Source organism: Toxorhynchites rutilus, chromosome 3, assembly GCF_029784135.1.
Source record: "Toxorhynchites rutilus septentrionalis strain SRP chromosome 3, ASM2978413v1, whole genome shotgun sequence".
NCBI classification, from domain to species: domain Eukaryota; kingdom Metazoa; phylum Arthropoda; class Insecta; order Diptera; family Culicidae; genus Toxorhynchites; species Toxorhynchites rutilus.
Genome location: NC_073746.1, coordinates 103,310,352 through 103,334,718, shown reverse-complemented (window position 1 = coordinate 103,334,718; position 24,367 = coordinate 103,310,352). Strand labels below are relative to the sequence as shown.

The 24,367-nt window shown below is 38.9% G+C and overlaps 2 protein-coding genes and 1 non-coding gene across 3 annotated transcripts in view; 2 read left to right on the top strand and 1 right to left on the bottom strand.

The window, feature by feature from the left end:
• Positions 1–4,842: 4,842 nt before the first annotated feature.
• On the top strand, positions 4,843–4,976 carry LOC129780935 (U4 spliceosomal RNA). Its single transcript, XR_008744042.1, has one exon. It is a non-coding gene; the product is annotated as a U4 spliceosomal RNA (small nuclear RNA).
• Positions 4,977–5,388: 412 nt separating this feature from the next.
• LOC129773050 (zinc finger protein 888-like) lies at positions 5,389–6,936 on the top strand. The gene is made up of 2 exons (XM_055776601.1): positions 5,389–5,686; positions 5,743–6,936. Exons 1-2 carry the CDS (start codon positions 5,567–5,569, stop codon positions 6,748–6,750), a joined length of 1,128 nt encoding a protein of 375 aa, XP_055632576.1. The 5' UTR covers positions 5,389–5,566; the 3' UTR covers positions 6,751–6,936.
• Positions 6,937–10,350: 3,414 nt separating this feature from the next.
• The window catches only part of LOC129773361 (uncharacterized), a 33,889-nt gene continuing 19,872 nt past the window's right edge, over positions 10,351–24,367 (bottom strand). The window contains exon 6 of the mRNA XM_055776959.1: positions 10,351–14,021. Within this exon, the coding sequence (XP_055632934.1) occupies positions 10,509–14,021 (3,513 nt within the window). The 3' untranslated portion in view covers positions 10,351–10,508. The remainder of the gene's footprint in view (positions 14,022–24,367) is intronic.

Genomic DNA, 24,367 nt, shown 5'->3' with positions numbered 1-24,367 from the left:
CGTCCCGTCACCGTTTCGTCAACTATTCTCTTGAACTTATTTTGCCAATGGCGAACTTGCCGTTGCGGGTGTATGCGAATGTTTCCATAAGGCGGCGGTGACACTGGATGCAGAGAAGTGATCGTACGAATTGTATGCAATAGGGCGCTTGCAGCGTGCATATGTATTAGTGATCTGTTGGGCAGGCAAAAGTGATCGCTCCATAGGAATTATATGGAGCGACAAGATTGAGCTTTGTTTAAATAATTATTTTAGCGAAATAGTTATAAAGATTACGCGCTAATCTATATGAATAACATGCGAATATATGTTTCTTCACATAAAAATATTTACTTTTAGCGTCAAAGCCATACACACGGGGAAAAATAGAAATTTCTGTTTTGGCCATGATTCATATCAATGGAAGCAGATTGATTATTCAAAAATTTTCACAGAAATAGTGCAAACTGCACATTGCGATTGTATAGCCGGATTAGGTGAAGTGTGCTCCCATTTAGGTTTTAAGCTTTTTGCTGGTCTCGTGAAAGAATAAACTATAATGAATATTCGTGTGCAGATATCCTTAATCGGCGGCTAGTTCCGCCAAAAAAGCAGTTGATTATGTTGAAATTAAGGACATTTTCAGCCTGAAATATCAACCAACTCTCAGATATGATTTCCGAGTACCCGAATGCTCTGCGGAGAAGCTAAATACGTTTATAAGAAAATTTATCGGAAACGGAAAAAATCCATCGATTGACCAATTCATGGAAATACAAGGAAGCATTCAAACGTGAGCTCGAGACTCTGTGACTTTGATCTAGGTGCGAAAATGTTGATAATCCTTTTTCTGCCAATTTTTCGATTCCAATCTAATGGGAGAGTCGCTCAATGAACATCGCGAAATAGGTGCTAGTAAACTAAATAATATGCGTTACACAAAAACTCTTGTTCATAAAATAGCTTGCCTAACTGTTTCACAAAGTTCATGTTAGCTCTATGCACTATTAGAATGACCGTAACTCTATTTAAATCATCTACAAGAACGCCGATTGATAAAAATCCGCTTCTGCTGCATAGACACTACGAATGTAAACAAGCGAATGTGTGCCCAACACATGCTCTGCATGTATGTGTAGCAAGAGCCCTATAGTGAAAGTAAACAACCACATTGAGTTGTATTGGTGTGGTTACATTGCTTCCCCCTTGCTTCGTTCGAATTCGTCTGTTTCTATCGAACAAAATTGTTTGTTTCTATTCGTACAATCAAATTTTCGTGCGTACTCCTATCCAAAGTAACCTTAGCCTAAGGCGGCAGTGACACTGTATGCGGAAAAGTGGTCGTACGAATTGTATGCAATAGTGAAAGTAAATAACCACATTGAGTTGTATTGGCTTCGTTCGAATTCGCCAGGTTCTATCGAACAAAATTGTTTGTTTCTCTTCGTCAGTTATCGTACAATCAAATTTTTTCCTGCGTACTTCGAGCCAATGTCACCTTAGCCTAAGAATTACATGGGAAAATAATTGACGCAACTTGATGTGAATATTGTATGCGAATCGCATTCTATGCTATGTTATGTTTGTAAATAGCATTCAAAATTATTTGAACTTGTACGAAATTTTTGTAAATTAATGGGAAGCAGATAGATATTTTTCCCTAAAAAGTCTCATATTTGATATAAGAATATGTGTTTTGCACGGATTCATATATTTTAGCTACATATTTACAAAGAAAAGTTTTTCATATATAATATTCACAGTCAAATACCAACGTTGTCTTTGCTGCATTCTGATTTGGCTGACACCGTCATACTTTTTGGAAAATTTACCTTTTCTTAATAAAACGAGGTTTTTATGCATAATCTTTCGAAAAAACACAAAAAAACTATACCTATGATATAACCGCAAGATTGTCGTAGGACTGCCGTTGGCTTAGTAATCATTTGTGTTTTTTTCAATTAGCATTAATCGCATCTCGGATGTTCCTCATTGTGTACGATCTCGCAAGCGAGTACAAAAGTAACCGCAGCTTGCATCTATTTTGAAATTTTGCCGATTTATCCTGGCTCGATGGTTTTTGAATCTGTGTTAGGGAAACATTACGATTTGCAGAAACGCAAGCGAGTACAAAAGTACCCGCTGCTTGCATCTTTTTTGATATGTCGACTTCTCCAGGCTTCGTGGTTTTGAAGGCTGTGTTTTCCGAGCATCACTCGCTTATCTACCGATTGGTGTGATTTCAATAGCCTGTTTTGAAAGCTATTGAAAAAAGTTTTTGGATCAAAAAGTAACAACCATATAACGCATGGACATTTTATCTTTCGAATGAAGTGTTTATCATATCATTTCGTTCAGTTGTTCAGGAGGTATTAACGCTCAGAAACTGGTTGCTCCGGTGTAACGTTTTCGTTTTCGAAACACTGAACTTACACTCCAGTATAGAAAGGAAAGACGTAGTCCTACGTCAATAAACAACGCCAAATTCAATTGTCCCATGTTAATATTCTAAGCATAACTGTCCTACCATTTATTTTTAAAACCCGTAATCAAGCTTGATTGATCCAAATGAGGTGAACTTTTCGTATTTAAATAAACAATAGTTTACTGCTCATAAAAAACGGTGTTTTACTAAACCGAAATGCTTTAAGCTTCTGGTAGACAAACACGCTAGAAAACGTTGATTGCGTTTTTCTCAGTTGCTGATTTTGAAACATTATTCTTTATTATTATTTGATTCATCTGACAGAAATAATCTTAATGAATAATCTATCACGTTTTAAAATACATGCAGTCTTCTTATACTATTAACAAATTGTGACGTTGACATTCCAAATTCAAACACTGATTCAACGGACGAAAACATGCGGATCATTGCACAAACAGGTTGGTTGTATCCATACAAAGTACGATGAAATCCCGGCTGCATTAGGGATCGGTCCCCCAGCATCCTACCCGAGGCTCGAAAGTCCAAAAGCGATAGGAGATAAGAGCAGTCGACATCGCCATTGAGTAGTTTAACTACAAACGTCGCTTGTTGAATCTTTCGTCTCCGACCAAGTGTTTCAAGTCCAAGCAAGCGGCACCTGTCAGCATATGCTGGTAGGTTCAATGGGTCACGCCACGGTAAATTTCTGAGCGCAAGCCGTACAAACCTCTTTTGCACTCGTTCAATCCTTAGGTTCCACGTGACATCATTAGGAGCCGAAACAGCAGATGCATTCTCCAGGATCGGGCGAACAAGTGAGCAATACAATGCTTTTAGGCAATGCGGCTCCTTGAAATCTTTGGCAATCTTGAATAGAAAGCCAAGTTGTCGGTTTGCCCTAGATATGGTCCAGGTATAATGAGAATGGAAGGAAAGTTTAGGATCCAGCACTACGCCAAGATCTACCACTTCATCTACTCTCTCAAGAACATTTTCAACGATGTGATAGTCAAAAATGTTTGGACAACAATGCGTAGAACGACAGTGTAGTATATGCCAAATGCAGTTGTACTACACTGAGCTTCGTGTGTTCGATTTGTGAAGCGAAAAATGATAATGGAATTTCAAGTGGGATAAAAACATTTTTTGAATAAAAATTGCGAATGAGAATTAACCGTTTTATTATCAAATATGCGCTCTTGGTAATAGAGTTCCACCTTTTTTCGCAAGTGGAAAAAAAATTGTGAGGGATTCTGCCTAGGACACGACCGCATTTTCGACATAGAACTACTGAGTTATATTAATCAATCCGCTTGTTTATCACTTTGAATGTCATTTTAGAATGCATCGATTTTTTTTTTAATAACTTTTTAGAAAAAAAATTTAAAAAAATTTAAAATTAAAATTTAGTGTTGTGAAAAGAGTCGTAGTTTTATAGAATCAGCTGAAGATAGGTTAGTCATGATTCATTCTTTCTCTCACGAGAACAATACGACGAGCACGGGGATAATAAGCAAGCATCGCAAGAGTTATTTATTATATGGACATATCACATTGAAGACAGAAAATCACGGTTTTCGATTCCCTCTCCCCCACGTGGACCTTTGCCTGTATACTTGAAAATTGGAACATCAAAATAATTTACATCCCATCTTTACGCGTCGATTTTTCACGAAGTTGCAGTATGTCTAAAATTACTTTAAAATTTCGATTACGCATTTTGTTCCTTTAATTTTTCTGTCGAATTTAGATGTGCACGTATTTTGATTTTTTTTTTATTTTATGTGTTCTTATGGGCATTTTCCTTACCCCTCTATCCTTACCGCAGATAATTTTGGACCTCCTACCACCTCAAGATGACCATGTAATATGACCCATATTATTTACGGTGAAAAATGAGGTTTTGATGTTTATTTCAATAAAGTTGAACAAAGAATATATTCCGCAATTGCAAACTAAATTTTATGATAATTGAAATTGAAATTAATGTTGAGATATAATTAATTTTTGAAATTTAGAAATGATAATTGTCTTGATATACCGTTGATTGAGTGAATATCGCCCCAGTTCTTTCACGAAAACGGAACTGTGATTTCAGCTTTAAAGTTTTGGTCGTAGCTCAAGCCATATCCATAAAACTAATCATTGAAACGGTATGTAACCGGAAAGTCTTCGATCTGTGAAGTGGTCATTTGAAAGACCTAGGTTAATCTATTGTATAATATGGGTCCAAAATAATAAAAATACAATGTTGCAATCATTCGAAATGTCGAGCGCAAATGAGTTAATGTCTTCTAAAGACAATACATATTCAGACCGCTTGAAGTTCTTCAGAATTTGAAGTAAAAGTTGGTTTGTTGCTGAATTCATTCTATATACTTGTGGATTTTCTGCTTGGAAAAGTTTGAAAAAAGCGAATGAATGACCCCGACACTAGTTTTGCGCAGTGGTGATAGCCAATGAGGTTTATCCGAGGTGCGATTATTGCTAGTTGAAAACTAGACAAAAATTCGAGACGTTGATTTCTTAGAACATAAGTAAAAAAGTTACATTGATGAAAAAGCAAGCGAATGACACTGAGACAAAAGCCCTACTTTTTTGACGATATTTACGACCAATAGTTAGAATTTTATAGTGCACCCGTGGCTGAGTGGTTAGCGTATCACATTATCATGCCGAGTGTTCGGGTTCGATTCCCGTTCTGGTCGGGGGAATTTTTCGTCAAAGAAATTTCCTCCGACTTGCACTGTGGACACGCGTATTCAAGAGCTTGCCCCTCAGAATACATTTAAGGCGTGTTATTCGGCTTAGGAAATCTCAACTAAGTATTAATAAATGACGCTAGTTAATGCATACGTTGAGACGGCAAAAGTTCCACAGGGAACGTTAACGCCATTCAAGAAGAAGAAGAAGTTAGAATGTTATGGAAATGATATCTCTCAAAATTCCTAATATGCTATCATACTGAAATGTCCTACCATATTTCATATTGCCTTGTTCAAAATTAAGACATGTCTTCAAACCTGGCATCTCTGACGATAACACAACTTCCAGTGCAAGTGTCAGAAATAAATAACAATCACAGAACAGAATTGTTTTCAGCTTGATTGGGTGCAGTATGTTAAATCTGTCCGGCAGTTCATCGTACATGATAGTAGGATGGCTAGCGATGTGTGTCGAATCTGTTTGCGTAAATCGACGGAATCGATCCCAATATTTGAAACCTATCTTGGCGGTAAGCTGGTGTCTGAAATTATTTGGATAACGTTCGGGGTTGAGGTAAACAGTACGTACCGTTACAGTCAGCTTTTCCATCTAAAAATCCTTTGTTCCAGCTTTCTTCCAGCAACTATCTCTCGAACCACATTTGTCAATATTGCGTTTTGAAGATAGATTTCTTGTACAGTTTTTATCAGGAACTTATCGAATGCCAATCACATTTATGTCGATTGAGGGAAATTGATGAGATCGACAATTGTTCACAGAGAAAGTTGACTGTCGGTCCTAAACACGGCAGTGATAATTTGTTTCAAACGGCACGAAGGCTTGAAGAGGCAATAGCCGACGATAGTCTATTAGAATCGATGGCGGTGAAACCTATCAATAATGGAATTAATCCTTTGGATAACGTTAACATTGAAAAAAAATCATGTAACGATGAGACTGAATCAAAAGATCTCGACGATGTCAAGAGTGTAACGGATCCATATCCCAAAGAAGTTATAACAGAAGATCGAAAGTCGTTAATTTATGCCTTTGAGAAATTAAAGAAAAGAGGTAGGATTAAGAAACGAATCGTCAAACAAATAACCAACAAATGTTACATCTGTGATACCATTACTGATAATCAGGACCTCCTTGAGTTACATTTGATAAATCATACGGACATGCTTCCGTTTAGGTGTGACCAATGTAGCACGGAATCGAATAAAATAGAAATTAAGACTTTGTTATCACTTAACAAGCATTTAGAATCACATCTGTTCAAATACGTCTGCTCAAACTGTCCATTACGGTTCCGGTCTTACCACTCATGGCACCACCACAATCGAAACGTGCACATGAAAGATTATCTTTACACCTGCAACATCTGTAAAAAAAAGTTCATCGAATTACGCAACTTTGGTGAACATATGAGAAGTCACAAAAATTTTAAAGAGAAACAATACGAATGCAAAATCTGTCGAAAAACGTATCAAACGAAGGCAGTCCTGGTGCGACATGAACGTATACATAAGCAGGAAAGACCCTATGAGTGCCCCTTCTGTGATGTTGCTTTCAAGGACAAATCGAATCTGCAACAGCATAAAAGGCGCCACATCCAGCTAATGGGAGGTAGCTAATGGTAAATTTTATTGGAGGCAAATTAAGTGAATCTCTGTAGACAGACACATTCAGAATCACTCGATGGAAGGCATTAATGGATAGAGAATACAACATAAGTATGTTATAATAGAATATTAATAAAATCAATTTTTCCACGGATAATTCCAAATCTTACTAAATTTTATTGTATTGGACTATACCAGTAGTACTCAGCCTTATTCCCAGGGGGACCATAATCACGTTTTAGTAATGGTATCGTGGGCCACAAAAAATAAACAAGGGTTGTACCCAAAACATGACTGCATTGTTGACGTAGGACGATGAAATTATAAACGTCGAGAAAGAAATATTATAGAAATGCAATAATGAAACTCTTTAGTACAAACATTTAGTATCACTGACATAGGACGATGAATGAATACTTTCACTGTGTGAGGGTTGTGAACGTTTTGCGAAGGAATAAAACGTCAAATCGAGCAAAATTTCAAATGAACCCTCAGAATTACCATGTAGATGAAGTGGGTGTAAGACGGACATGTTAAGAAGAACTTCAATCGACGAATCGTCTATGGGATTGGAATGACCCTCTTAGAACTTAATGAAACATTCTGGGGGTGAAGGCCTTACCTAATTAAGCAACTTGGAATACTTAGTTTTCCGAAAATTTATCTAGACTAACATATGGAAAGGACTAAATATTTTTGATCATTTTTTTCTAAAAATTTTTTACTCGAAAGTGGTAAGTCCTACAAAAATGTGATCCATGGTAGAATTTTGGGAAAATAATTGAATTTTCAGAAAAAAATACTGAACTTTTTTTTTGAAATCCTACACTGAAAAAAATCGATTTCAAAAACTAAGAGTCGGTTTTCTCAAAATGGTCATCCCAGATTTTGATGAAATGGCAGATAAATGGTAGATAAATATTTGCCCTACAACTCTTCCATACATCGCTACTTGTGCATATTTAAGGCAAACAGTTTTTTTCTCGAAAATTTTCTATTTTTTTGGGTTTACAGCTATACAAAAAATCAATAACAGGTAGAAATGGATTTATGGTGACCCTTGGATGCTAAAGTACAGTTTTCAGCTTGTTTTTGTAGTCAAATATAATATGTTTCAATTAAGAGAGAAACGATAGCTCTCAAACAATAGCCATCTGCCAAAAATCTCTTGATCGGTGTTAAGTCAGACCGGACCATGTGGCATTTTTATGATGTCAAGAAAAACGAACATAAAGTTTAATGCACTGCAATTTTCAAAGCATTTAATTTTTTCGTTCAATATTGTTCTCAAAAATGTTAGCTACTCTCTGACAATACTATTACGTATGATAGTTGTAAAAAACATCAAGTATCATGCCAAATGACAGTTATTTGGCTGCCTATACATACATGGTCCATTCTGACTGAACCAAATGAAGCATTTTTTAAGAGTTGGTTCACTATGACTGAACAATTTCGAAATATTTCTCAATCAATTAACAGGTGTGAGTCAAAGTGTGCCATTCTTCTGTGAAAATTACAGCGAGAAGGATTATGAGTTTGGAACTGCATTAAGATTTGTTTGCGTTCAGCATAATAGTCTCTGCCATCTACTGCTGGCATGAATTTGATTGGACGGCAAATATGTTAAGCATGAACTTCCCATCTTAGACAGTATACGTCAATAAAATCGTCAAATTTGAACTCATTGTCATCGCTACAGCAGAAATCGCACTCTGAAATAGTACATTTTGCGATCATTCACACTGAAGACCAGCATTTTTCACTGATCCCTTCAGTCAGAGTGGACCAAGTTTATTTTTTAATATACTCAGAATGTGCACATTTTACACTAACAGGTTCAAGCACATTTCGACAAGGTACCTATTAGCTTCAACAAAATGTTTTGTTGGTTTGAATTCGGCGCTTGGATATTGTTTAAATTCAATATACAAATGATTGTCACATGGTCCACTCTATCTGCACACGATATAGAGCCATTTTGCCATGGTAAAGGAACATGATCCGCTCTGACTGCATACTACGAGGGATTTTCGTTGATCAAACATATCAATTTCGATCCGTCATTCCTGCTGTATGCATGATTATCCAAATCTGATAAATGTGGCATGTAGCTTACATAATGTTTAACCAAATGTAAAATATAACTCAAAATTTTCAATTTTGCGACTTGGTCCCCTCTGACTTAACACCGACCAATTATGGGTCACTGTAGATATGATAATAATAAATGGATTGTATAGATACCTAACGGATGAATAAAATGGCTCTGCAGTTGTTTGAAAATTACCAGTCGTGACCGGCAGCAAATATAAAGTGACGGAAAATAAATAGCATTATTATGTTTCTGAGTAATCATCAGAATTCAACAAAGAAAAGTGTGATATTGTTTAGCAACATGAGTCAAATCGTGATCTCCAGGATTTGCAAGGATTGATTTTTTCTATAGCTGTACAAAAAAAAAAAATTTTTCAAGAAAAAAATTTTGAAAAAAGTTGTTAGGAAAACTTTGTTGCCTTAAATATGAACAAATTGCGACGTACGAAAGAGTAACTCATCCACGGTAATGCGCGGCTGGCCATATAACCTGATGGGTTACAGGAATACTTGGTTTCGGAGGGTCCACCTTTTGTCAATGTTTCGTGCAATCGCGCTCTGGGATAAATTATGAAATGAAAATGTCGACAGAAAACCTATTGAATCCTCTGGCTCGTGCTATGGACGTCGCTTCTGGTTTCCGCCAGCTTCTTCGTCGCACTGAAAGGATGGTTCATCTTATTCGTTTCTGCAACATCAGAAGCCAACTTCTGGATATCTTTCTTGTTCAAGCCATAAAACCGAGATTCCATATCAAATAGGTGCTGCTCTAGCTCGTTTTCCTGATCTGTTGTAAAGACCCATCCGCTTCTCTCTTTTCGACGAAACAATCCGTCTGCAGAGTGGAATTCCGTAGGTGATCGAAGCGGCTTTCTTGGACATTCTTTTGTTTACTGCGTCTACTGCAGTTTCCAACTGTTCTTGTGTTCTGCGAGTCATCCATAACATCAAAAATCAACTTTTAGGTAACCACTTTGCCCCCAAAGAGCAATATAACTTTGAGGCAAATCACTAGCTGAAATTGAACAAAATATCTGCCTACCTCTCCGGGAGTATGTGAAAAGCCGTCTAAACCGTTGATTTCGCAAAAATAGCAGGTCGAATGAACTAACTCACGAGAGAAAATCCTTAAATACGATGCACACAAAACTATGGCCGAATGGCTACCGAAAGAGCGATTTTTGTTTTTGTTTATATTTTGATATGCGTTGGCTTTCCTGATGCACAGGGTGGCTTAAAGGTCTTAGAACTCTTCGAACATAAGATGAATATCAATATGGCATCAATAGTCAATAGTTATACTGCCAAACAAGCAGGTGACCACTTGGCCCCCACTGACCAAATTACTCCCGCACCCCTATATGGTAAAAACTTGCATTTTTTTTTATCTACTCTACGATCGGTGTACTCACCTAGATGAACCGCTGATATCCGTAATCAGATTCATAATTGTGCCTTTATGCGGTAACAGAACCGTTGAGGATTTTCTCTCAAGCATTGGGTGTAAAGAAGAAGTTGTTTCTTATTAATTTATTGTTATTGATTAAATTAACATTTCTGTGTGCTCATTGATGACAACTTGTAAAACTATGTTTTACTTCATTCTTTGAGACAATTCAATGTGTTATCCTAGATTTCGATATTTGATCTACGTTATCGTTATTACGTCGCACTCAATCATGCATCTCGATTTCCGGAGTGTTTTCTTCTGCCGCTATAGTCGCCTTAGCAGTGGGTGTATCGGAAGTGGATTCCTCGTTCACGTGTACTTCAATGATGTGTGTTTTCATTCGTTTTGCGCTTCTAAACGAGCCACCGCAAAACACGCATTTCCGCGTCCCAGTGCTTTGATGGTTGAGTAAATGAACTTTGAAGGGATGTTTTCTTCTATAGGTTTTGTGGCAAATAGTACAATCGTATATCCGTGTGCTGAAATGATGCACCTCCATGTGGTCCCTGAGTAGACTTTCTTCCGGGAACTCACTGTTGCATTCAAGGCATTGGAACGGATTGATGTGATATTGATAATGGCTACGCATTAGTCTAGCATTCTTGCCCACATACGTACAACCAAGTTCTTCACATGCTCGTGGGTACGAGCTCTTCGGAAATTCGTGTTTATATAGGGAGGTAAGCATCGTTTTAATTTTCTCCTGAGTATCTTGAGTGGGATCCATCTCATTCGCTGGCAATTCCCCACCAATTAATTCCTCATCGAGTGCCTCTAATTTTATGTTCACGGAATCATCGCCACTATGGATCTGTTCTTTGGTAATATCGTCAATCTCATGGTTCGCACTGTGCGTCAATGAAGTGCCTTTCATCAGTGTATCAATTTTTAAATCCTCCAACTCTCGCTTGTGGATCTTCTTCATATGGCATCTCCAACCGGATACGGAATTCAATGATTTGTCGCAGATTTGGCAGTGTTCAAATTTTCGTGTTTTCAAGTGCACCTTTTCTATGTGATCTCTAAGTGAACCTATCGTCCGGACCTTTATCTCGCACTCACGACACTGGAACGCTTTACAGTGCTTCTTATGATGGAGTCGCATAAGTCGGACATCCTTAGCTATATAAACACAGCCAGATTCCTCACATGGTCGTGGATACGTTTTTCTTCTGCGTAAATGCACTGGGAAATCATATTTTAAGACGATGCACAGCGCTTCAATCGCATGTATCGCTAAAATGCTAATTTCAATGCTTCCGTCTGTTTTCTCATGAACGGATGATTCGTTCGAAGTATTTGCCACACCGGGGAGATTTGCTTCATCATTTCCGATTGCGTTCTCGGAAAAATCTGCTTCATCCACGGCGGGGAGACTGGTTTCACGATGGTCAACGGTGTTTTCACGAACGTCCGATAGAAGAGTCTCCGTCTTGATCACCGGAAGTTCCGCGGTCATCGATTTTTCATCGAGGGCCTCTACATTCTTATCCACAGAACTCTTGTCGGAAGCATTTTTTGTATCGGATCCTGCATTCTTATCGGATGCTTCATTAACCTGTTCCAGGGGGTCGGACGATTCTGGATTATAGGTAAATGCCTCATTCGGCTGCACCAAACTCGCATGCCGCTCAACTATTATCGTGTCAGCCGTAACGTTGCTACTGGGGTGCTCCTGATCTAATTGTTTATTCACCAGCTCCCAATCAATTTCATTCGGAGTATCTCTTGCGTCTAGCATTTCTGGGATAGATTCCACTCCTTTGTCAACACCGTCGGTTTGAAGAGGAGCATCCCACGCGCTCTCTGATGGCTCGACAAGCAACACTTCCTCAAAACCAAGTGCTTCTAATTGTATGTGCCGTGAAGCGTTGTCGTTAAGAATTTGTTCACTTGAAATATCGTTGCTGGCTTCTGCATTATTTGTGTTAGGTTTAGCAGCGTTTTCGCTGTTTGCATCATTTTTAATCATATTCGAATCGACTGCCGAGAGAGCTTCATTCCCCAAATTCTCTAGTTTATGCTTATGCTTTATGTGCCACCTGCGGCCGGATGAGGAAGTGCATACTTTGTCACAGAACCGGCATTTGTACTGCTCAGCAGGCGTATGTACTAACGCATGTTCCTTCAAGCTTCTTTTCTTTAGGAAAAACTTTCCACAAATACTACATGTATTCTTTTTCGTTCCCTTATGTTTCACTCTTATATGAGACCTCAGTTCAGTTCCGCTTGGGAACCTTTGCTCACACTGGTGACACTTGTACATCTTGAAGTGACGCTGATAATGAGCAATCATTCTCTTGTATGTTTTTGCTACAAACTCACAGTTCGTTTCAAGACAACTTCGCGGATAGCTGTCGACATCTTGGAGGCTTTTCGGGAAGGCGTACTTTTTGGTTATACTTACGGGCTTGATTTTCTGTTCTTCGTCTGTGCCGTTCGAAGTACCATAACTAACGAGGCCATTCATATCGGCGGATATCTCTGGTATCGTCATTGCCGTCGTCGAATCTGCGTTGGGAATCGTGGGGTGCTCCTGTTGCATGTGTTCATAGAGCAGTGCCGAATAGGCGAAGGTTGCCTGACAAGCAGTGCACTTCAGTGCAGCCCTCTGCTTATTCCTTCTGTCTCTATGTTGGTATCTGTAGTGATACCACATATCTGTTTTGGTATCAGCGACGAATGTACAACCACTTTCTTCGCAACCCCGAGGATAAGTGATGGCAAATTTCAGCGTTTCGGGCAGATAATTCGTTTTATTGATATATTTCGGATCGGGTTCATGTGGCCCATGTTTCAGCAGATCCTCCTCTTTGGGGAAGTGAATTTTACATTTCGAACAATAATAGGCATATTCCCCATTATTTTGCCGTCGCATGTGGGTCATTTTGTGTTTATCGAAACTGGATTCACTGCTGAAACTCCGCCTGCAGAAAGGACACACATACGCCGGTTGTGTGTGGGTCATTTCGTGTTTTTGCATATTTTGGAGCGTCGGAAATGCAGTTTGACACTTCGTACATTTGTATCGCTCTGCTATCAGGTCTCTGTGGACTCGCATATGAGACCTATATTTACGTGTATCTGAAAACTCTTTCCCACAGAGTTTACACTTTTTGTCTCGCCTCATCATGACATGCATAACTTTCACGTGATAATCATACGAATCTTTGTTTCGAAACCGAAGAGGGCAATGTGGACACTTGTTGGGAAACCCATGGGTTTCAATGTGCTTATTGAGCGTCTTTACTGTTTGTAACATTATCGGATGGGAAGCTGTACTGCATGGCAAGCATTGATATGGCAGGAGGTCCTCGTGGCGTATTATATGAACATCGAAGAGACTCCTGCTCTCGGAAACAACATTGCAGATGTAACATTTGTTAGGGATAGATGAATAACTGTCTGTTTTTCCTTCTCGTCTGGTGTCGTTTACTTTTTGTTTGGTGGTTTCGTCACGTGAACAATTTTCATCAGACGAATCTATAACGAATACGCAAGGCTCCTGGATAACGATATCAATAGTGCGATCCTGATCCGCTGATTGAGATTGTTGTTCATTGTCATTGGTATCGCATGCACTGTCCTGCACGCCACCAACAGATTGTGTGTCTTCATTGATCGTTGATTTTTCAACCAGCGCAGGGTCTGCTGTTTCATTCTCATCATTCAGCTCACTTGATCCTCGAGGTTGTTCTATATCTTTTGCTGTGCAATCATTGGTGACTTCCTCATCCTGTTAAAAAGAAAATATAGGCGGTTAAACTGGATACTAAATGGGGGAGATGGGGTCTTGCAATTCAATATACTGTTCGAATTATTCGGCTAAATGTTTTACAAAAAAAAAATCAATATTTTTTACTGAAATTAAAACAGAAAGTATCGAAAGTACAACACTTTTTTCGATGCGGGTAATATGGACAGGTTACAGTATTATTTTGATAAAAGAACACACATTGTGATGAAGGGAAAAAAACCATTGGATTGAACCTCCTACAGAATAAAAAATGTAGGTTTTGGACAATGTACCGGAATGCAGAAGAACGGAAAAAACTCTTGATGATTGGGGGTTCTGTAACGCCAATCACCAAAATTATGTGAATGGCTTCCGTTAAAACAATGGCCCTTATTCCCAAACACACTACACGTGAAAAAGATTGATCTTGATGGATCGATTCTCTAAACGGCTCCCTAGACTCACTGGTTTAAGTGCGCTACCTATACAACGTACCGTCAACGTAAAGGAATTAAATGTCAAATATTCTGGAAATATTCATGAAATTTGCATGGTAGCATTCATATACCAAATCACCGGCAACTTTAACTTCGGCAAAATAAGTCCAAGAGAACAGTTGTCGGTACGGTGACGGTGACGTTGTATGTGTAGCGCACTTTAAGTGTGATTCACATACAACATCCACGTTGCGTTCACGTCACGTGACGTTACGTCAATTATTCTCCCATGCAATTCTTACGAGAACATTCACATACACCACCGTCACTCGCGAGAATTGAAAATATCTCAAACTGTGTGAATCAACCCTCTTAAAAATATACTAAGGGGGGGTCAATATATCAAAACCATCTGTCGCGGCCCGGACCACATCAAAGGAAAATACACAATGTAATTTTCAACACTTTATTTAAATCTAAACAAAACTTTAAAGTTACAAAACAACAAACACCATTTAACACTAAAACACTAAACACATTTAAATCAACACTCATCCTGAATCCGCAACTGGAAAAGAATAATAATTAACGCATCTACATATTTGTTTATTAATCGATACTCACCTTTTCATCGGGAACAAAACATAAAACATTATTTGTACAACACACAATAATCACAATAACACTTAGTTTGACAGAAACAATATTGCTATAAGAATCAAAGCTCAATTGTTATAGCGAAAGTTCTAGAAGAAACCCGACCAAAAGTATAAGCCATATTATTCAAATGACCAAAGGGAATCATATAAATAGGGCAAAGCATGTTCAGTAGGCTCAGTTGCGAATAAACTACCGATCAGTATAGATCAAACCTGCTTTGTCTATATTCGATCACTTCGTTACTCTACTACTAGAACTCTGCTCAGATGCCTCTCTGGGCGGATACACCATCTGTAGCAATCTTTTTTTTATCCCATTTATTTATTTAAGGCTCATTAGCATTTTAGCTGTAACAGAGCCGAATTTTTTTTTAATCGTGTACATGTCACATGGTTATCATATCTATAATTAGCACATTACACAGTTGCCATTCGCCAGTATTCCTTCTATACCATTACATATGGTACATTCACACAGTAGCCATTTAGGCGTAAGGGTATTCTTTCTGTTCTTCCATTATCCAGTTGGACCACCGGACAGCGGAGACAGTTGATTGATCATTGTTGAGTTATTTATAGAACAGTAGCCCGATGTGTCTGGCAGAGCAGAGCAGTTGTATGGATGAATCGATCTTATTTCGACCGTGGATCGATCTCCATCGCTGATGATTGTTGCGTGGACGTAGCTATTCTGTAACACAAAGATGGTCAATGAGGGCCCTGAGTTTTGAACTCACGATCGATCGCTTACTAAGCCAACGCGCAACCAATGTAGCTACGGAGACCCCCCTGTAGCAATCTTAGAAATATTGTATTTTTGTACACGATTTTGTGAACTCTATTCAATACGACGTTTTACGTTGCAGACGTTTCGTTTTCTATGCGCAAAACGTCTTCGAATAAAACTTGCTTCTGTACTGCTTTCATGCACCGCTCCCCTAACCCACCTATCAATCAAACGGTTGCACCATTAACCATAGAATCGTCTTGACTTTACCGATTAGTTTGGCGATGACAGTTAAATTGACGGCACAATCTTGACTTGCGGATCACATTTTCTTATGGTGGGTTTACATTAGGGAGATCTATAGCTATAGATGGATTTATTCACGTGAAAATAGGTGTAAACGGGTGAGAATAAATATGATACACTTATTCGAGGTATATATAACTTGAATAAATTCAGCATATGTAAACGCTTGTGAATTTCTCACTGGTGAGAAATCACTAAAGTTGGATGCAGTTCTACTTCAGGTGAATAAATTCACCGAAGATATGAATATATTCATTATAGAAGTTCACGCTAGTGTAAACGGTTGATGCGATTTCTATAAATCTCATCATATTTATTCACATGAATATATCCCTAGTCTAAACCCACCCTTAGCCGGGGCCTGGTACCAAGGAATAGATCTTTGAAAAATCGAATGCCTTTTTTCCAATTTATTTACTTGTTCTATATAAGTGTTGTCTTTTCTTCAAACATGGAATAAACATTCAACATTTCTATTCATACATCAAAGGGATTTCATTGTAATTCTCAGGATGAAGGTCACAAACAAAACTTGAAAGCCCAGAAAAAATGTAGTTTCCAGGGCATTCAACCGACTATAGACGACAAGCCAAGGCGCGTAGAAGTATATCCTAAGGTGGGCCAACTTGCTAAAACCACTCTTCAGCCATCTTGGAAGTCTACTGTGTTTTGTTTGTAAACAAAACACAATACGCTTGTGCCCAAGCTCGCTCGTGATCAGTCTGTCTCTTTCACACTTCAAGGAAATAATTCCGCTTCTGCTTTCTCCGGTATTGTTTTCATATACCGCTCCCCTAACCAACTTAGTGACGAAACGGCCTCACCTAGTACCATAGACCCGTCTTGGATCACACCAGCGCGATGTGCATACTTTTCGGCGCAGTGTTCCGTACAGTGGTAGCACTTCGGCGGAGTACACTGCCGTAATGAAAGGGTTAAATCCCAGAAACTTTTCCTATTTCATCAGCATTAACGTTGTGTTAGAAGCGTTTCCACGATTCTACAATGGGAATGTACAAGTTGAGAATGTTGAGAATTAATCTATTTTTTTTTAAATTTATAACTCGCTAATTTCGAGTACTGTTGATGAATAAATTCGCATCTAATGAATTGAATTGGTGCTCGCATCTAATCCGGTAGGAACAAGAAGGAGAGGAGCCCAGCGAGCGAGGTGGTTGGATCAGGTGGAGAAGGACTTGGCAAGAATCGGTGCAGCCGGGAGTTGGAGAACTGCAGCCATGGCCCGGGTTTATTGGAGAAGAGTAGTGAATCAGATCTAATCTCAATGGGATGTAGAGTCATAGTAAATAAATAAATAAATAAATGATGAATAAATTGTGAGTTATAATTTAATTTTAAAAACATTTTTCGGACATTTTGATAATCAAACTATTGTATATTGAATTACAATTTATATTAGTTGAATTTTAGAGTGTATTCGAACATCTATCAAATGAGTATATTGTATAGACATTTTAGATAACTTCAATTATTCGTGTATTCAGCATTCGGCGGGATAAATATACTGCTGTCAAATTAGTTGTTGAAATAAAGTTTCCTTTCCGACTTTGACACCCAAACAAATCACGCGTGTTTTTATCATACTCCGAAGAATTTGACAAAGTATCATTTAGTAGCACCCCTCGGATTTCCCTCGGTGATCCGAAACACATTACAAGCCTTTTTTTTTAATTATCTTGTGTTAATTAGAAATTTTTGTAGGTGATACGGACATGTTAAGAAGAACTTCAATCATATCGCTGGAAACTCATGCTTTACAAATCATAAATGCAGTTTATTGCAATTCAATATACTGTTTTCTCGGATTGATCGGCCAAATGTTTGACAAAAAAGTTTTTTAAATGTTTTTTTAGTGAAATAAAAACAGACCAAAAAGTAGAACATTTTTGTCGATGCGGGTATAATGGACATGTAGTGGGGGGAATATGGACAGGTTTGTAATATACGAACCGTAGAGGTTTATCGCTTGCGAGAGGAATAATTTCGCTCTCTCTCATCGTTTATTTGTCCAGCAACTGATATAGAACAAACAGAGAAAGCGAGCGACAAAATCGAGGGGTTGTATCCGAGACACGACCGCTTAGGACGTAGGACTACGCAATCTTTTTTTTAAATTTGTTTGTTTGGCATTTCGGATATTATTTTCGAATACGTCGAAAGTTCATAAATAACTTCTTTGTAAAACGATCCGGGAACCCTGAAAAGGTTTAAAGGCTTGCGTGGTTTTGTAGAATCATTTCGAGAAGCAACGATTCTTTCATGCCTTTGCGAGAACAATACACTAATTGGTCATATGCCGCAATTTGTTTCTTTATATTAATGCACGCATTGCACTGAGTATTTAACGAGATGCTTTTTCTGTTCGAGAAGATGCAATTGCCACGAGAGCAAATAAGAATGGCAACTAAAAGTATCGAAGGTGTGATGCAATACTTATACGCTAGCGACAGCTTACTTACTTCGTAAATATTCTCTTTTCGCTAACCCCCTTCGTTGTTTCTATTCTTCTTCTTCTTCTTCTTTTCCTTTATTTACGGAGATTTTAAATCCAACGATTCGACCTCAGGAACGAATGACCTTTGGGTTGAAGTCCCTTCAAAAATAAAAACCGAACCAACGATTCATACGTCTCCGACTGTTTCTATTCCAGCGGCAGCATAAGTTGCTCGTTATTGACAGCTCTATTCGGGAAAGCACACAAATGGTCTAAACAAATGTATGGGGAAATGGGAATGCTTCCAATTTTCATCAATTTAAACCATAAACAGACTATGAAATTGTAATGTATAGCATATCAAACAAATCTTAGAATGTTTCCGATTCGATTGGTACGCAAATCGGGAAAATCCGTTCGCAGCAAAAATAGTTATTAACGTAAACTTCATTTCATAAAAACGTGTTTTCTGATTTGGCACTCTTAATGTAAGACGTAGTCCTACGTCAAAAAGAGTTGAATACTTTTTCCATCACATTCCATCATGTATTGGTTGTGATCTCAACACATCACTGTCCCTTTCGCCCCATCAGTACAATTTTTTTAGTGATTTAAATTTTCCACTGACAAATGAATATACTTTGCCATACATACCAAATATCGCTTCTCGGTCAACTCACAAATTGATATATAACCATCAGTGAATTGAATTTTGATAATAAACCACTCAAAATGATTTTTATTGAAGCCGCTAAAATTACATCCACACGCGAAATCATATATGATTTGGAGTTTTTGCTTACTTTTTCAACTTTTGAGCAGTATTCATTGTCTTGGGGTAATTTAAATACTATAGAATAACATGTAGAACATGTTCTCGTTAACGGAAATTAAAAATTAAAAATGTATCTATACGAGACAACCATCTGTCCGTATTACCCGCAGTTCCCCTATCCCCCTTATTCCACGCGGCGAGTGACGTGAGATAGCAAAGTTTCTCGCTTCATTGTGGGAGCTACATTACTTTTCAACTTATTTTTCATACCCGAATCGATAACATATGAGGACACGACTTCAAATCTCACTTAGTGTCAAACTATAGTCACGCCATTCGCCTACGGGAATGCAGTGACTTGAGCCATCTCACCTCACTCGACGCGCGGAATAAAGGGGTATTGGTTGAAAATAACAGTGAATTTGTTTTTGTTCAGTTTCAACCCCAGTCCCCCATTCCTCGTCGATTATTTGCAAGAGACGGACACACATTGTCCGTCCTCCGCTACAATATCGAAGCTGGAAAGTTTTTTTTCCCCCTCCGCCAAAGTGATTTTTGGTTGTTGTTTTTTTTCTTTCGCCCATTGGTGACAAGTTAAGTGCCAACGCATCCGGAACAGCGAGGAAGCAGCACCTCTCCAGCGACGCTGGACCGGTGTTCTGTGAATTGGTTCCATTGAGCGTCACATTTGTATCTTCACCAAACATCAAACAGAGAAGTACAATAGAATAGTTTTTGCCGTCTCGCTATTGTGCTTATACCGTAGCGTGCAGCGTTGTATAGCTCCCTGAATAGGGTTGTTCAAGTTGTTCGAACTCATCAGACTAAATTTTTTTATTGAGTTTTTATTTATTAAAATTTTTTTTTTACGAAATTATTGTTTTTTTTCAAGAAGATTTTTGATTTGAGCTAGTTTTTAGTTTAAGTTAGTTTTTAGTCTAAGTTAGTTTTAAGTTGAGTTTTTGCGCGAGTGTGTGCGTGTGAGTTGTGTGTGTGCGTGCGAGTTTTTTTTTTCGTTTTCATAGGCCGTTGCGCACCGTCTGCGCAACCGTTATGACATCTGCTGATGCCAATGTTGCGCGGACGCGTTATTATCAACAGTCCTCGAAGGCACCATGGGTTGTTTTCTTTCGGCCCAAGGAAAAAGCTTTGAGAACTCTTGATATTTCAAGAGATTTGCTGCGCAATTATAAGGGCGTCTCGATACATAAAGAGAGACCGGACAAACTGCGTGTAGAAGCACCGACTTTTGATGTGGCCAACAAGATTGTTGACCACGAAGTTTTTAACAGAGAGTATCACATCTACATCCCTTCTCGAGAAGTGGAGATAGAAGGCGTAGTAACCGACGCGAGTCTGAGTGTCGATGAACTAAAACAAGCGTCGGGTTCCTTCAAAAACTCGATGATTGGAGATCTTGTAAAGATCCTGGATGTTAGAAATCTGCATTCAGCATCTTTGGAAGAAAATAAAAAAGTTTATAAGCCCTCGCACTCTTTTCGAGTTACTTTCGCAGGTTCTGTTCTCCCAAACTATGTGAAAGTAGAAAATGTTTTTTTCCCAGTGCGCCTGTTTGTACCGCGGGTTTATAATTGTACCAAATGTAAAAAGTTGGGACACTCGGTTAGCCACTGCGGCAACAAATTTCGTTGCGGCAAATGTGGCGATAAACATAGTGAGGATTCTTGCACTCAAACAGTGGAAAAATGTATTCACTGTGGCGAGAATCCTCACCCTCTACAAGAGTGCCCAAGGTACAAACAGCACTCCGATAAAGTGAAGCGTTCTATCGCTGGACGCTCCAAGCGGACTTATGCTGAAATGCTAAAGACCGCATCAGCCGCTCAAAATGAAAACCAATTTTCGGTTTTGTCATCTCAAGAATCGGATTCTGATTCTGATGAGGGTCATACTTCGGCTGCACCAGAATCTTCAATAAAGGATGAATCATCAAAAAGAAAGCTCTCTTCACCAATGGTGCACCGTAAGAAAGCTAAAATGACCCTCGGAAGATTGTCTAATTCCAAGGGTAATAGTAGCAAAAAAAACGAATCCGAAGGCTCCTTCTCAGCCAGTTCCTGGTTGCAGCAAGGATTTTACGTCATTACCCAGAGAAGAGAGAAATAAAAACGCTGCTCCTCGATCTTCTCGTAGAAAATTCGCGTCTAATGGAGGATTGATAGCTTTTTCGGACATTGTGGACTTCATACTAAACACGTTCAAAATTCAAGACCCCATCAGAAGCCTTATTTCTGCCTTGCTTCCATCTTTAAAGTCTTATCTTAAGCAATTGACTGCTTCATGGCCCCTCCTTGCATCAATCATATCTTTCGATGGATAATTCATCTAACGTAGTAGAAGATATGATCAATGCGCTACAATGGAACTGCCGTAGTCTAGTGCCTAAACTAGACTCGTTCAATTTTTTACTTCAAAATTATGATTGTGATATATTCGCTCTTTCCGAAACATGGCTTTCTTCTGACACAGAACTCAACTTCCACGATTTTAATATTATTCGCCTGGATAGAGATGATTCCTATGGAGGAGTACTTTTAGGGATCAAAACGTGCTACTCTTTCTATAAAATTCCTCTCCCAGCTCTATCAGACGTCGAAATCGTCGCTTGTCAAATAACTGCAAAGAATAAAGAACTTTGCATAGCTTCAGTATACGTTCCCCCGAATACTTCCATTAGCCGTAGTCAACTTTGGAATCTAATTTCGATTCTCTCAACCCCAGTTCTAATTTTGGGTGACATGAACTCCCATGGTACTGGGTGGGGCGATCTTTATGATGACGCTAGGGCGGCTATTTTTTACGATTTATGTGACGATTTCAACTTGACTATCTTGAACACTGGTGAAGTGACACGAATTGCAAAACCTCCGGCTCGGGAAAGCCGACTCGATCTATCTTTGTGCTCAAACTCGCTATCATTAGATTGTCAGTGGAAGGTCATCAATGATCCCCATGGTAGCGATCACTTGCCAATCAATATATCAATCAAGTGTAGCCCGCAATCCACTGAACCATCTCGAGTTCCATTTGATCTAACAAGGAACATCGACTGGCAAAAATTTGCAACGGCGGTAACAATCGGTGTCGAATCAATAGATATACTTCCACCATTGGAAGAATATCGATTCTTCGTCGATTTATTGTATAAAAGCTCACTGGAAGCACAAAAAAGAAAAGTTCCAAGTGCTTCATTTAAAAGAAAACCAGCCACTCCTGGCTGGGACGATGAATGCACAAAATTGTATTTGAAAAAATCTGATGCTTTCAAAGCTTTTCGCAGACATGGAACATCCACACACTTCGAGGAATATTCAAAGCTTGAAATACAGCTGAAACAATTAGTTAAAGCAAAAAAACGCGGTTACTGGCGCAATTTCATCGAAGGTCTTTCTCGTGAAACCTCAATACGCACCTTGTGGAGGGTAGCTCGCAACATGCGTAACCGCTCATCTACCAACGAGAGTGAAGAATACTCCAACCGATGGATATTCGATTTCGCTAAAAAGGTCTGTCCAGACTCAGTTCCAGCCCAACATATTCTTCGAGAAACGTCTCTAAGCGGTGGACCTCTGGACAGACCATTCTCAATGCTGGAATTTTCTATGGCTCTTCTTTCATCGAACAACTCTTCACCCGGAAGCGATATGATTAAATTCGTTCTTCTAAAAAATCTTCCCGATATCGCGAAAAGACGCTTGCTAGACTTATTCAATACTCTACTAGAAAACAATATTGTGCCACCCGAATGGAGACAGGTCAAAGTGATAGCAATTCAAAAGCCTGGCAAACCAGCGTCTGACCATAACTCATACCGTCCGATTGCTATGCTCTCGTGCATTAGAAAATTGCTGGAGAAAATGATCCTTCGAAGACTCGATCAATGGATCGAGACAAATAATTTGCTATCAAGTACACAATTTGGGTTTCGCAAGAGCAAAGGAACAAACGATTGTCTAGCGTTGCTTTCTACAGATATTCAACTGGCCTTTGCGCACAAGGAGCAACTGGCTTCAGTATTCTTGGATATTAAGGGAGCTTTTGATTCAGTTTCCATAGAAATGCTGTCAGACAATCTGAACAGATGTGGACTTCCTGGAATTTTGAATAACTTCTTGTACAATTTGTTGTCAGAAAAGCAAATGAACTTCACCCTTGGACAACTGACAACTTCCAGAAATAGTTATATGGGTCTACCCCAAGGCTCATGTCTCAGCCCCCTTCTTTATAATTTTTATGTGAAAGATATTGACAGTTGTTTGGCAGAACAATGCACGCTAAGACAACTTGCAGATGATGGTGTGGTTTCCGTCAGAGGTCCCCATGCCGAAAACTTGCAAAGACCATTGCAAAATTCCCTAGATAACTTGTCTTCTTGGGCAAGGAACTTAGGGATAGAATTCTCGCCGCAGAAAACAGAACTGGTAGTGTTTACTCGAAAGCGGTCCCCAGCCCAATTGCAACTTAAGCTTTTGGGGAGAAACATTACCCAATCATTGACCTTCAAGTACCTTGGTGTCTGGTTTGATTCAAAATGCACTTGGAATACCCACATTACGTATTTGAAGCAAAAATGTCAAAAAAGAGTCAACTTTCTCCGCTCGATTTGCGGCACGTGGTGGGGAGCTCATCCGGGAGATCTCATAACGCTTTATAAAACAACTATTCTATCTATTCTGGAGTATGGCTCTTTCTGCTTTCTCTCAGCAGCTAAAAGTCACCTTCTAAAATTGGAACGAATTCAATATCATTGTCTGCGTATAGCTCTCGGCTGTATGCACTCAACGCATAACATGAGTCTCGAGGTTCTGGCAGGAGTAACTCCTCTACAGAACCGATTATGGGAACTTTCTCTCAGAATACTGGTGAAATGCGGTATCACGAACACACTTGTGATTGAAAACTTTGATAAAATGCTTCATCTAAATATACAATCTCGGTTTATGAGAATTTATCATCACTATATTTC